The following is a 13,542-nucleotide window of genomic DNA, read 5'->3' as shown; positions in this document are numbered from 1 at the left end:
TAGATTGCAGGTTTTGGCAAAGATCAGAACAGGATTTGCATTAGCCTGCCAGTGAAATCTGAACTGAAAAGTATTCCTTTTGTGTATGAAACAATTTTTTTGGACATACAAATTTCTTGTTGAGCTAATCATATCATTGGAAAAAGTAATGGAATTATTATTTTGCACATGTAATGATTTCCATATCTTGTTGGTTTGGGCTTTTCTCATGTTCTATCACACATGGAGTGTTCATATTTTCTTTGAAGTTGACAAAATCTGTGTTACTGTCTGGCAACTGGAAGTTGTGGGTAATAAGTGAATTCTGTTTCACTAAAGGCATCTTTTGAGTTCCTGGAGTTTTTTTATGAGGTTTGGAGGTTTTTTTGTCTGTTGATATTCAGGAATATCTGCTCACAATGGCTCTCTGAATGTGAATTATATTTTACCCTTTCCCAGAGAGAATACCAAAGAAAAGGACAAAACTGAAGTTGCACCAGAGGAAACAGAGGAAAAGGAGCAGGCAGCTCCTCGGGGCCGAAAAACCGCCAACAGCCAAGGTCGGCGTAAGGGCAGAATCACCAGATCAATGACAAATGAAGCTGCACAAGCAAATGCTGCTGCAGCTGCAGCCACTGAAGAGCCACCACCACCTCTGCCACCCCCACCAGAACCTTGTAAGTAGCATTTACAGCCCTTCCAGGGACCCAGCTGGTCGTGGCTCCTCACTGACACGGGGCTGTTTCCAGGCATACAGCGCACTTCTGTTTTCCTGTTTAATATTCCAGATTTATTCTTAGCCCTGCTTATAATTTTGTGACCGTGTGGAAGTGCTAAGCTTCACAAGTGTAACTTCGTGAATAGTGCATGTGCAGTCAGCTGACTGTTAGAATGAGGTGAGGGGAGAAAAGGCAGTTCAGCCCTTGTGTGGTGACACCTTGTATCCCTGGGCAGGTCCATGATGGGGCTGCAGAGATCCAGGTGCCCGTGACACAGATTCACTTACAGGCTGCAGCTCAGGGAGGATGCTGTTAAATAACTGGCCTGATATTTGAGTACTTCAGGGAGTTTCATAAGCTGAAATAGACCTTGGCAAGTTGTTGTTTCTGCATTAGATGGCAAGAGGCTTTGTTAAAATGAAATGTTACTTGCTGGCTGGTATGGTTAAAAAAGATGACGCAGTCTCTGAGTGTATTTTGGAAAAGGCTGACCTACTTTGTGTTCGTGCAGAAATACCAGAGTGAGCGTGTGTGTGCACGAGTGTGCAAGGGTGTGCAAGGGTGTGCGTGAGTGTGTGTGAGTGTGCACGAGTGTGAGTGAGTGTGTCTGGGTGTGCAGAGTAGCTGGGTAGTCGCAGGCTGCTGCTGTTCTAGAGCCTGTAACTGCTCATGTGTTCCTCAGCTGTTCTGCCCATAAGGAGCAGAGTAAGTGGGCACGTCAGGCCTTGTACAACCGTAAACAACCGAGATTGTGAGAAACATTCCTGCTCCGTTGATGCAGTGGGGTTTTATAAGTCTGAAGCAATAATGGGTTGTGCTTTTGTTTTATTTTTGCACCATTTTTGCAGGGTTTTTTGAAGAATCCAAAATAGTTTTTCAGTGGCTCGGACACTTTAGTGTCCTACTTTTGTGGTTTGATAATGGAAGCTGTAGCAGGGTCTTTGTTACATGCTGTGTGTAATGGCAGATTTTATAGAAAGGAAATGGATGGAGGCTGGTGCAGCTCAGTGATGTTCAGAAATTTAAATAGGATGATACAAAATCCAGAGGAGTGAATGAAAAGCGCTTTGTATTGAATCATACTTAGTTTTCTGCTTACTTTTACTTACTGGGCTTTTTTGTTTTCTTTGCTTTTGTCCATTTATCCAGTTGGAGACTCAGTTAATACAGGAACAGCAGATAGCAGATTTCTTGACACTCACTAACCAATAAATAACCATTCCAGCAGTGAGACACCACTGAACTAGCTTAGAGCATGTTGGATTGCTGCTTTTACTAGCTGATGGTAATTACTGACATTTTAAATAAAATTTTAGTGATAAATGCATCTAAGTTACTTACAAATCTTCCTTGACAGAGAATTAATCCCAGTTTTGTAGGCAGAATAGTTTTGAACAGTTTTCTCTGCTGAGCTTTTGGTGGTTCCTTCTGTATCTCTGACTTGCTTTAATGGAGATTGACTGCTTCCCTCTGACAAGAGACCTTTCCCCAGTGGCCTGAGCAAGCCATAATGTAAATAGATTTCTGGACTATGGGATGCATAATTGGTGCCATGATAATGAATCCTGGTCTTTTCTCTGCTCAATGTCTTTGTTTCTCTTTCAGCTTCTACAGAGCCTGTGGAGACATCCCGCTGGACAGAAGAAGAAATGGAAGTTGCTAAGAAAGGTAAACCTTGTAAAGCCTTTGACTTCTTCTGGATACTTGCATTTACAAAATTTCAAGGATTTACTGAATCACTGAATATATTTACTGTGACTTTTGCCAACACAATGCTGATTTGAAAATTGCTGTTGGTTTTCTTGTAAAAAGAGAAAGAGCAAGCAGCTTTAACAGACAAAATCATCTTTTGAGACTTATGTTGACTTTTTTCCTGTGGGTTACTTAGAACTGTTTGGACAGCAGTATTTCTCTATCTTACCTTCCTGTAGGTGTTGTTGTTCCATTTGTTGAGGTTTGGATAGCTGAGTTATTGATCACAGTAAATATTGGTTCTTTTATGTCTGATCAGGTCTAGTGGAACACGGGCGAAACTGGGCAGCGATTGCCAAAATGGTTGGGACAAAAAGTGAAGCTCAGTGTAAGAACTTCTACTTCAACTACAAAAGGAGACACAACCTGGACAGTCTCCTCCAACAGCACAAACAGAAGGTGAGTGCTGTGGACATTGAATATTTTGGGGGAGAAAACTTGGATCTTTCTGAAGCCATGCATCACACTTCACTAAGGCTGTTTTGCAATCTCCACTGATTTCCTTTTCTACTTGTTTTTGTGTTGTGACACAAATCTCTTAGCAAGGGTGTCTGGTGCTCACTGACCTGTGACAGTAACCACTTCTTGCTTTAAAATGCAAGAGAAGGTTTTGTACTAGGTAAAACACTTGAGCCTGAAGAGTTCTTCAGTGCTCTGAAACCACGTTCCTCACCAGTGCATGAGCAGCTGTAGATGTACAACAGCTCCTTGAAACACAGAAGGTGCTGATCTTACCAAGCAGAGCAGGAGAGATGGTAGAAGTCCAGGAACTGAAGGTTTGGGGACATTGAAAGTAGAATGCTGTGTTGGATCCTCTGAGCTGCAGTACTACTCTCACTGAGGTGAAGAACATCAGGGTCTGTTGTCCCCCAAACGTGCTGTGGGACTGTGGTTTGTTCCCAAACTTGGTTTTGGTCAGGAGCAGCAGAAGTTGGGCTGAAGTTGGAAAAGTGTCCCTTTGTGAATGACTGTGCTAAATAGAGAGTCTCTGTCCTTCATTTCAACCTCAGATTGGTAAATGGGAATGTGGTAAAAGGCAGAATGGTGAATTTTCAGTACATTGTCAATGCTGTGTCTTCCTCAGTCTTCGCGAAGGCCGCGAGAGGAGCGAGATGTGTCCCAGTGTGAGAGCGTGGCTTCCACTGTGTCAGCTCAGGAGGATGAAGACATTGAAGCATCTAATGAAGAAGAGAACCCAGAAGACAGTGAAGGTAACTTTCCTGGGAAGGACACTGGTGTGTGCACAGAAAGGAGCCGATGGTTTGTGCTAATCATATGCTCAAAAAGCTGTGTTCCACTTCATGGTGCTGTTGTTCAAATGCTCTTTCAGTTGAGTTCCAGCAGTTTGAACTCACTCAAGGGGATGCAGCATTTTTAAAATTTAGCAGCCTAAAGATGTTTGCTGCTTAGTATTTTGAGATGCTTTGATTATGCTGTCATCTGGAGTGCTGATACAAGTTGAATTGAATAAATGTAACCTTTGGTAGTTGGTAGTCTCAGTAAAGCTTCAGACAAGCAAATTCAAGTGGTATTTTTTTTGTGTGTGTGGTTTTTTAATATATATTTGTTGGTTGCAACTGCTTATTTATAGACACTCAACATCAGTCAATCTTGGCTGGTCTTTTGTGGAGCAGAAGGCAATAGAATTCATAATGAATGAGAGAAGATGACTAAGTGTTGGGGTTTGAGTAGTTGGTATTTTTTCCTTGCAGTGTTTCTGTAATTCAGCCAATTGTCCATCTCTGTAATAAGACAAAATTGTTGTTGCAGATGGATGGTTAAGATTGATGGATCCTTATTGCACCCAGTTTATCAGATTTTATTGATTGAACCTTCATGGTGAAGCATTTTTTTCCCCAGGTGCTGAAAATAGTTCTGATACAGAAAGTGCTCCATCTCCAACTCCAGCAGAACCTGCCAAACCAACTGAAGAAACTCCATCTGAGCCTGCTGCTCCAAAAGTAACCACTGAGGCCCCAGCAGAGCAGGAATCTGCCATTAAACCTGCAACCAGCACATCTCCCTCCTTACCAGCCCAAAGTGTAACAACAGCTGAAACTCAGAACCCTGAGCCACAGGTCAAGGAAGAAATAAACACTGAGGCTGAGGAGCCTATGGAGGTGGACAGTAGAAGCCATTCAGCTGAAGCTAAGCCTGTGATTACTCTTCCAGTTCATACCAAAGTAGAACCTGTAGAGACTGAAATGAGGCTACCAGAGAATATTCAAGTAAAAATAGAGAGTGATACCAAAGAGAGAGAGATGGAGAAACCCAAGGAAAAGTCAGAACCAGAGGAAATGGACTACAGCCTGTCCCAGCAAGTTCCTGCAGCCAGACCAGAATCCCATTCAGATAATGACTCCAGTGCCACCTGCAGTGCTGATGAGGAAGTTGATGGAGAACCTGACAGACAGGGGTGAGTAGGCCTTGGAATGGACAGTCTCTGGAGCTGTTTCTCTTTTGGGAGTCGCTGACACCACTGAGGGTATTTGAAGGGATTTCAGTGTTCTGTTGATGCAGTTCCTGTGTCACCCCAGTGTGGCACTGGAACAGTGGCCCCCTCCCTCTCAGTGGTTTAATATACACACAGTGCCAGGGATAGATGTTTAAATGTCAAAAGTATCCAGTGTCATGGAGTGCATGTGGGCTTTGGAAGAGTGCAGGTGATGGTGTTTGTGCACTCCCTTGCCTCTTCAAACATCATCTTTCCACTAATGTTTTAGCCCTCCATGTGAAATAATTTTGTTGTAGACTACTGTTAATTTTCTGTGGACTAAATACATGTAGTCCTTCCTATCCTTTGTGTTTTTCCAAAGCACTCTCTACAAAGAAGGTTGCATTGATGTAAGTACTGCACACATAAATTTCCCATGTGGGAGATTCTGAGCTCATATTTTGGTATTTCTGTGTATTATGAAAATATAGCAACATCTGTTGCCTCTTCTGCCATATATGCTGTGGGACAAAACACAACGTGGTTCTGACTTGCCAGCTCTCTGTCCAGCTTGATAAAAGATGTATAATCTTGTTCCTTTTGGTGATATTTTTTCCTTCTATCTCTTTTTCCAGTATCTTCAGCAGAGAGTCAAAGCCCTCACTGTTAAATCCCACTGGGTCAATCCTGGTATCATCCACGATAAAGCAAGGGCAGATGGACCTGCAACAGCTTCACCACCGAGCTGCTGTCATCCCACCTATGGTATGGGCAGTTTTCAGTGCTCTTTGAAGGAGTGTTTGTTACCCCTATATCTAGTCAGGAAAAAAATTGTTAAACAAGTGAAGAAAAATATGGTTTGCTTTATTACTGTATTTTTCAGAGGGAAAGTAGGTTAAGTACAACCAAGTAGCTTAAAACCAGGTGTGAACCTTTTGAAACATCCAGACTGCAGGAGGTAGCTGAGCTCCACAGCTCCTCCAGGAAGTGCCTGTGAGGGTGTCCCTGGCATTGTCCCCTTGCTGTCCCCAGGTTTCCTGCAGCCCCTGCTCTGTCCCCGTGGGCACCCCAGTCAGTGGTTATGCTCTCTACCAGAGGCACATCAAGGCCATGCACGAGTCAGCGCTGCTGGAGGAGCAGCGGCAGCGCCAGGAGCAGCTGGACATGGAATATCGGAGTGCTGTGAGCCCCTGTGGCACCTCCAAGAGCCCCAGTGTGGAGTGGGAAGGTTGGTGTTCCCTCAGCTGTGCCTTGTGTCTGTGTGTCACACTGCTGCCTCATTGGAGAGTGACAGTTTAGTGTGATAAGGAACTGATAATGAACTTGCTGGAAAGGACCTGCCCCCTCTGCTGCATTTACTGTTGAAGAGCTGCCTTGTAGCCCCTTTATATAAAGGCAGAAAACTGGTTCCACTTGGGTCAAACCCAAAAATGAGTTGTTCCTACAGAGATGGATGGAGCATTGGGGTGAGAAGAGCAGATGATTCTGTTCTAGGGGAGGCCTTTCCAGAAGCTTAAGGTGTAGGTGGGAGTGTGTACTCCATGCAGTAAAGCATTCATCTTGACTCATGCATGGACATGAGCTCTGAAATAGGGCACAAAAGTTTGGGGGAACACATTAATACTTCTTTTTAATTGCACTGTTTGTACCTGGTGGGTGTGCCTGGCATTGGAGCAGTCCCTTCTTTAAAATTGTGCTGTGAATTGGACCTTTTGACTCCAATTTTTAACTCGGGGTTCTTCTCTTTCTGATTACTTCAACCCTCCCAGGAAAACCAGTGGCCTATATGCCTTATGCTGAGGTCAAGAGAATAGAACAGGAAGCACAAGTGCAAAATCCAGCCACAAGGTCAGCATCACCCTACAGGTTATCTCCAAGAGAAGTCAATAAAGCTTCTCCCCAGCCTGAGATGAATGCAGCTCGCTACAGTGTCCCTCCAGGTAAAGATTTGGAGCATCAAATTATTCTCTAAGCACTTTGGGAGTTAATAGAAGAAAGATTATTTTCTGTGTGTGCATGTGAATAGGTGCTCACTGTTTTTCTAGCCCAACGAGGCTGTACTGTGCTGTTTCTGTTCACACTGCAGTGTTTAATGTACAATTTTTCTCCTCAAGTTCTCCAGCCAGCCCCTCACCAGGTGATAACCAATATTCCTGAAGGAGTTCGCCTGCCCACAACCAGACCCACCAGACCACCACCACCTCTCATTCCATCCTCCAAAACTAGTGTGCCATCAGAAAAACCTTCCTTCATCATGGGAGGCTCGATCTCACAAGTAAGAGAATTATTATTTGAAAATCTGTCTTATGTCAATTTTTTTTGCCCTTTCTCCAATCTTCAACTTCTTGTACTCGGTTATGGAGGAGTCACAGCATTAACCCTTAAGACCTACCTGTACATATCATTCTAAAAGTCCAAAGGAGCTTTAGAAATTGAACATTTACTCACAATAAGGACATGGACATCCAGTTTAGGTGACCTGCATCTCCAGACTACCAGTAGCACTCCACTCCTGCTGCTCTGTGCTTTGGGACATGGCAGTGGGGCACTGTAGCATTTCCAGATGGGATCACAATAGTTTTAGCATTCTCTTTTAGAGAGAGATGTGAGTCCTCATTCCAGAAACAAGAATTAACATCTATTTGTTGTTTCAGGGAACACCTGGCACTTATTTAACATCCCACAGTCAAGCTTCCTATGCCCAAGAAACTGCAAAGCCATCAGTGGGTTCTATATCCCTTGGGCTGCCAAGGCAGCAAGAGTCAGCCAAATCTGGTAAGGAAAGAAAAGCTGACATGTTTTATACAGACTATTTAATGATCCATAATTAGAGGAAATTAAAAAACCTCAACCTTTTTCTCTTTCTTCTCCTCAATAGCTTCTCTGCCCTATATCAAACAAGAAGAATTCTCACCCAGAAGCCAGAATTCCCAACCTGAGGGACTCCTGGTCAGGGCACAACATGAAAGTGTGGTACGAGGTAAAGAAAATCACACAGATTAAAAAACTCTTGTCAGAGCCTGAGAAAACCAAGAGAATTAACTTCTGAATGTTTTTTTAAAGTATTCTATGATTATATAAGTGTCATAAGATTACAGATTAATTTGTTCCCTGTTTTCCAAGGCATGTGTATTTGTGTCTGGCTCCTCCTGTCTGCATGGATCACTTAAAAATATTTGTTATGAGCCGTGCCAATTTCAAAATAAAGCTGCTCACTACAGCAAATCCATCAAAACAAAATAAATTAACTGCTGTGAGTTAATGCTATAAAATACTTACAGTCTGTAAAAGGCTATGTTAAAAGAGGAAGTAGCCAAACTACCTCATATGCCAGCTGTTAATTTCCCCTGTTAATTTCCCCTGTATTTTAATGTATACTAACAGTTCTCAATAGAATTTTTAATTATTTCAAATGGAGTGGATTTTTTTTATTCTCTTATATATCAGGATATCTTTATTTCAAATCAGGTACCACAACAATACAGGAGGGGAGTATAACACGAGGAACTCCAACCAATAAAGTTTCAGTTGAGACCATTCCTTCTTTGAGAGGCTCCATAACTCAGGTATTTTACCTTTCACTGCTGGGAAGGCTGTAGCAAAACAGATCTTCATCTTCAGACTATCATTGTGAATGTATTTGCATGTCTGAAAAAGTAAATTATTATCACTGTAGGAACTGCCTTGGGAAAAGAACTTTCAGTCAATCAGATGTTCAAACCCCACTATTGCTGAAGTCAGCATTACCATGATTTCATCTTCATATATATGTGTTTTCAAGCCTTTTAAGTAACACCAGAGCCTTTGGTAAACATAACTGAGGGCAACTTTCCTGAAAATTGCATTACATCTGAGTTCAAATATTCAAACCAAGTGTAACCAGTCTTGTGCAGATTTAATTTAAATCCAAGAAGGGAAATTCAGGCCTTTTGTCCTGCCATTTTAAATGCTATTATTTTGGTTGGTTTGACATCCCTTTGTACAGAGAACAATTGCCTTAATTCTGCTTTGAGATGAGAAGGGGAGGTTTCATTGCTTTGGACAGAAATAAAACCTAATGGCACCATGTAGTATATGTTATCTTCCCCCCAAATGGTATTTATAGGTTAAATGTTCCAGGTTGTGAAATACTCTGGTAATATTGTTTAACAAGGTAGCAGAAATAATCTCACTCATATTTAGGTTAAGTGTCTATAATAGAGGCAGAAGTTTAAGCCATACTTGATACATTAGTTGGTTTTCTAGCCCTAAAAAGTTCTTTTGGTTTTGTTGTATTTGCCCTTCACTCCTGCCTGTTCCCTAAAGACTCAGAGGCTGTGAACTGATTGCTGTGCTGGGTTTGCTCACAGGGTACCCCAGCTCTGGCCCAGCCCGGCATCGCCGCCGACGCGCTGCTGAAGGGAACCATCACCCGCCTGGCCACCGAGGACAGCAGCCCAGAGAAGTGCAGGGAGGAGGCCTCAGCCAAGGGCCATGTCATTTATGAAGGCAAAAGTGGGCATATTCTGTCTTATGATGGTGAGTATTTGTGTATTCTACCTGATCAAAGTCAGGTTCTGCTTTGATAACCCATAGCTGAAGTGTTTCTGCTTCCAGAGCAGATGTATGTTAAAAATATAGTTCAGCTATTTCTTTGCCATTTATTGAATTGTATTGTGAAAGGGTAAATAACCAGGTTTAAAATGACCTGTATTAAAATAAAAATAAATGTATCATGTAACTTTAAACTTCAGTTAAAATATTGATAAATGAGTAACTTAACAAGTAACTTTTGGACAAATATAAAGTATCTTTTTAAGATTGATATTTAATGTTACAATATTATATTGAAGTTGTATTGTTTAAATATTAATGGCCTGTGGTCTCATTAATGTAATATTCATGTGTCCTTTTTTGTTGCCACATTTCCTGGCCACACTCTTGTACATTTTGCCAGCTATTAAAAATGTCCGTGAAGGAACAAGGAGTCCCAGAACTGCTCATGAAATTGGTTTAAAGAGAACCTATGACACAATGGAAGGAAATATAAAGCAGGGGATGTCACTAAGGGAGTCTCCAGGGTCTGCACCACTGGAAGGTAAAAACAGCTGCTTGCAAGGTGTTTTATCTTTTAACCATTGATGTAAAAGTATTTAGAGTTTTTTTTAGGGTGCAGACTAACAGAGAAGTTAGATTTAAATCACACTAATGACCAAATCCATGCAATAACACTGAAGTTGGAAACAGGACTGGAGTAGATCCCAGTTTTCTGTTTTACCACAGTTGCTGCTACTGGAGGTGACATTTCCTGCTCTCAGCACATCTAACAGATGTCCCTGGCTCTCCACAGTCCCAGTGTCCTGCGGAGCTCAAACACTGGGTCACACCAGCACAGCCTCTGCCACACCTATAAGTTAAATATTGGTATCACACTGCCCTGACCTTTTGCATTCCTGCAGAAAACCTCTTTGAACTGCAGGATCCTGCTTCAGGGCATCCCCAGTGCTGTGGTGTTTTAGTAAACTGTAATCAAACAAAACCTGCAGAGGCCAAGGCAGGTCATTATATAACTTTTCTGATTGTTTTGTAAAAATACAAATGCAAGAAAATGTTTCCTGCCTCAGCCATGGAGCCTGGCTCCTTAAAAGCATTTTGTCCCGTTTTTGGGTAGCCCTTGGAGACTATTTTGTGGACATGTCCATCAGATGGAACAGGGTGAATGTGAGGTTTGTAGGCTGCACACAGAAATTCAGTGTTGCCTCTAAGTTGCTGCTCTGGTACTGCTTTGTCTCATCAGTGACATATTTTCTGTCTTCAAACTGTGAAAAATTATGAGTGTTTTGAGCACTTTGTTTAGATTCTTACTGTAGGCACAGTAAATTCATCTCTTCCCTAGTGTTTCAGTATGAACTTTGATAATTTGGAGCATGCTGAGACATATTTTGGATTTTTTTTTCTTGGTTCCACTTCCCACCATGAACACCTTTCTTTCTAGGCAAGGAAAGTGGAGTGTGAGAAAAGCAGTGACTGCTTTTGAAACAAAGGTTAAGCTTAATTATAAAAAACACCTCCTGTTTTCTAAATATGTTAAAACTTGCAACTATGCAATAGCACAAATACTTGAACTGAAAGATTATTTTTTTTAGGGCAGGAGGTGTTTATAACATGTTGCTGCAATGCCTGGCATACTGAGGCTTGGCCCTCTGGGCACTGCCAGGGTGCAGATACCATCTCTCAGGTGTGAGAAGGAGGGGGTTTGCTGGTTTGGAGGTTGGATTTTTTTTAGCACTTGTTTAATTCCCTAAATGACTTTCATTTTAATTTTAGGTTTAATCTGCCGAGCGCTGCCTCGGGGTAGCCCACACGCTGAACTAAAGGAGAGAACAGTCTTGTCTGGCTCCATAATGCAAGGTGAGGTATTGCAGGCTAAGAAAGGGGAGTGTTAATTAAGCCTCAAAAATCTGGATTTCTGAACCTTAAAGTTCTTATTAACTGTGAGAGCTGTGTTAAAGGTGGAACTTGTTTTATGAAAAGTTTTCAGAGCACAAATCAGCAGCTTTTTGATATGCTGTGCTCAAAGCTAGTCTGTAAAGATAGATTTTATTTATTATTGGAAAATAGACTTTCTAATATGAATATTTGTGAATTAGCACTTTAATGAAGGCTAACAACTGTGCAGATGCATTTCTTTCTTTTGTTTCAGCATCCGAAATAACACGGGAGGTTTTCTGTCACATATTTTTCAATATTATTTTTGTGATGATGTTTTTAGACTTTGAGTACCTTACCACAGACTACAGCAAACCAAAGTTTCACTGTTATATCTAATTAGTTATTCTGCTTATGAAAAAGGAGACTTAGCAGCTATTAATACCAGTCATGTGACCCTTTCTTTCTATAAAAGGCACACCAAGAGCAACAGCTGAAAGTTTTGAAGAAGGTTTGAAGTACCCCAAGCAGATCAAGAGAGAGTCACCTCCCATCAGGACATTTGAAGGAGCCATCACCAAGGGCAAACCCTACGATGGGGTCACCACCATTAAGGAGATGGGTCGCTCCATCCATGAGATCCCCAGGCAGGACCTCTTAAGCCAAGAGAGTCGCAAGACTCCTGAAATGGTGCAGACAAGCAGGCCAATCATAGAAGGCTCCATATCTCAGGTAGATACAGAAGGCACTGTTACACTCACACAGGAGTCAATCAGCTCAGGCTGTGCGAGTTTTTTCCACAACATGACTTTAACCTGGACTTTTCCTCCTCTTCAGGGCACACCCATAAAATATGAAAGCAGCTCTGGCCAGTCTGCCATCAAACACAATGTAAAATCTTTAATCACTGGACCAAGCAAGCTGCCCCGGGGAATGCCTCAGCTGGAAATGGTGCCAGAAAACGTGAAGGTGGTGGAGCGAGGAAAATACGAAGATGTGAAGACCGGGGATGCCGTGCGGTCCCGTCACACGTCCGTAGTCAGCTCTGGTCCCTCTGTTCTCAGGTCAACCCTTCATGAAACTCCCAAATCACAGCTGAGCCCTGGGATTTATGATGATACAAATGCTCGGAGGACACCTGTGAACTATCAGAGTCCAATGTCCAGGAGTTCACCTATGATGAATAGAGTTAGTGAGGGTATGTCATTCCTGTCCACAGTAAGACAAACAAGTTTTGTTATTTGAATTTTTTATGTACTTCATTCTTCTTTATTTTATTCTAGTGGCTTGTCTCAATTTGGAAGTTGGCTAGAATGAATTTTAGAAAGCTGTAAGCTGTTATTGAAATAAGAAAATTAAAATATGCCATAATAGAAGAGGGAAATAGAAATGCAATTCAGTCTCAATTTGCATTTGATTATGGATCACATTGAAAGTGATACCTGCAAGGATAATGTTTTAAGGACAGAACCTATTCCTGATTTTGAAATGTCTAGATGAGGAAGATGTTTTAGTGAAGTGTAAATAATCTTAAAGTACAGTTCTTTCAGCAGAAGTGTTTTGTGATATAAAATATTCTCTGTGCTTTGTTGTATTGCAGTCATTGAAAATGTTCCTTGGGAACCAGTGTATTTTTACAGTGAAATTTTCAATAGAGAAATAGGCATTTTATTAACTTGGGTTTTTCATTGCTTTTAGCTGGAGTATCCTCTGGGAAGTCAGCAAATCATGAAAGGAAGAACACACTCACTCCAACACAGAGAGAGAGTGTGCCAGCAAAATCCCCAGTCCCAGGGGTTGATCCCGTAGTGGCTCACAGTCCTTTTGACCCTCACCACAGAGGAGCAACTCCTGAAGTCTACAGGGGTCACCTCCCTCCCCATTTAGATCCTGCTATGCCATTTCACAGGGCTCTGGATCCTGGTAAATACATTTGTGTTGGCTTTTTTTAGTTTTAGAAATACTGTGATCTGTGATGCACAGAAAGGATACCTTTATAAGGCAGTTATCAGTGGCCATTTATCAGTTATAAGGTTATATTTAAGGTTTTAAGGTTATATATAAAGGCTATATATATTTATTGCTATAGTTTGATATCAGTTTAATATCTAACCAAGACACTTAGTAAATTAGTATTGTATAATGCTGTAACTTGCCTTCAGAGCTGCCTGAAATTTGCTTCTGTTTTGTTAAACAGTTCACAGTATTTATAGAAAAGGATTCATGGAATGTATTAAGAGCCCTCAGGAA

General features: G+C 41.7%; 1 protein-coding gene across 2 annotated transcripts in view; it reads left to right on the top strand.

Moving 5' to 3' along the window:
- Window positions 1-13,542, top strand: part of NCOR1 (nuclear receptor corepressor 1) — a 55,710-nt gene that overhangs the window by 30,592 nt on the left and 11,576 nt on the right. For both annotated transcript variants that reach the window (XM_059866045.1, XM_059866043.1), the window contains exons 16-33: window positions 439-656; window positions 2,304-2,366; window positions 2,710-2,849; window positions 3,535-3,661; window positions 4,311-4,866; window positions 5,520-5,649; window positions 5,917-6,112; window positions 6,654-6,824; window positions 6,999-7,159; window positions 7,539-7,659; window positions 7,763-7,864; window positions 8,353-8,450; window positions 9,234-9,402; window positions 9,821-9,961; window positions 11,191-11,274; window positions 11,768-12,024; window positions 12,130-12,490; window positions 12,991-13,215. In XM_059866045.1, the coding sequence (XP_059722028.1) occupies window positions 439-656; window positions 2,304-2,366; window positions 2,710-2,849; window positions 3,535-3,661; window positions 4,311-4,866; window positions 5,520-5,649; window positions 5,917-6,112; window positions 6,654-6,824; window positions 6,999-7,159; window positions 7,539-7,659; window positions 7,763-7,864; window positions 8,353-8,450; window positions 9,234-9,402; window positions 9,821-9,961; window positions 11,191-11,274; window positions 11,768-12,024; window positions 12,130-12,490; window positions 12,991-13,215 (3,320 nt within the window). The remainder of the gene's footprint in view (window positions 1-438; window positions 657-2,303; window positions 2,367-2,709; window positions 2,850-3,534; window positions 3,662-4,310; window positions 4,867-5,519; window positions 5,650-5,916; window positions 6,113-6,653; window positions 6,825-6,998; window positions 7,160-7,538; window positions 7,660-7,762; window positions 7,865-8,352; window positions 8,451-9,233; window positions 9,403-9,820; window positions 9,962-11,190; window positions 11,275-11,767; window positions 12,025-12,129; window positions 12,491-12,990; window positions 13,216-13,542) is intronic.

This window comes from Haemorhous mexicanus, chromosome 22 (assembly GCF_027477595.1).
Source record: "Haemorhous mexicanus isolate bHaeMex1 chromosome 22, bHaeMex1.pri, whole genome shotgun sequence".
Taxonomy (NCBI): domain Eukaryota; kingdom Metazoa; phylum Chordata; class Aves; order Passeriformes; family Fringillidae; genus Haemorhous; species Haemorhous mexicanus.
The sequence above is the reverse complement of the archived record's forward strand: the minus strand, read 5'-3'. Positions and strand labels throughout refer to the sequence as shown.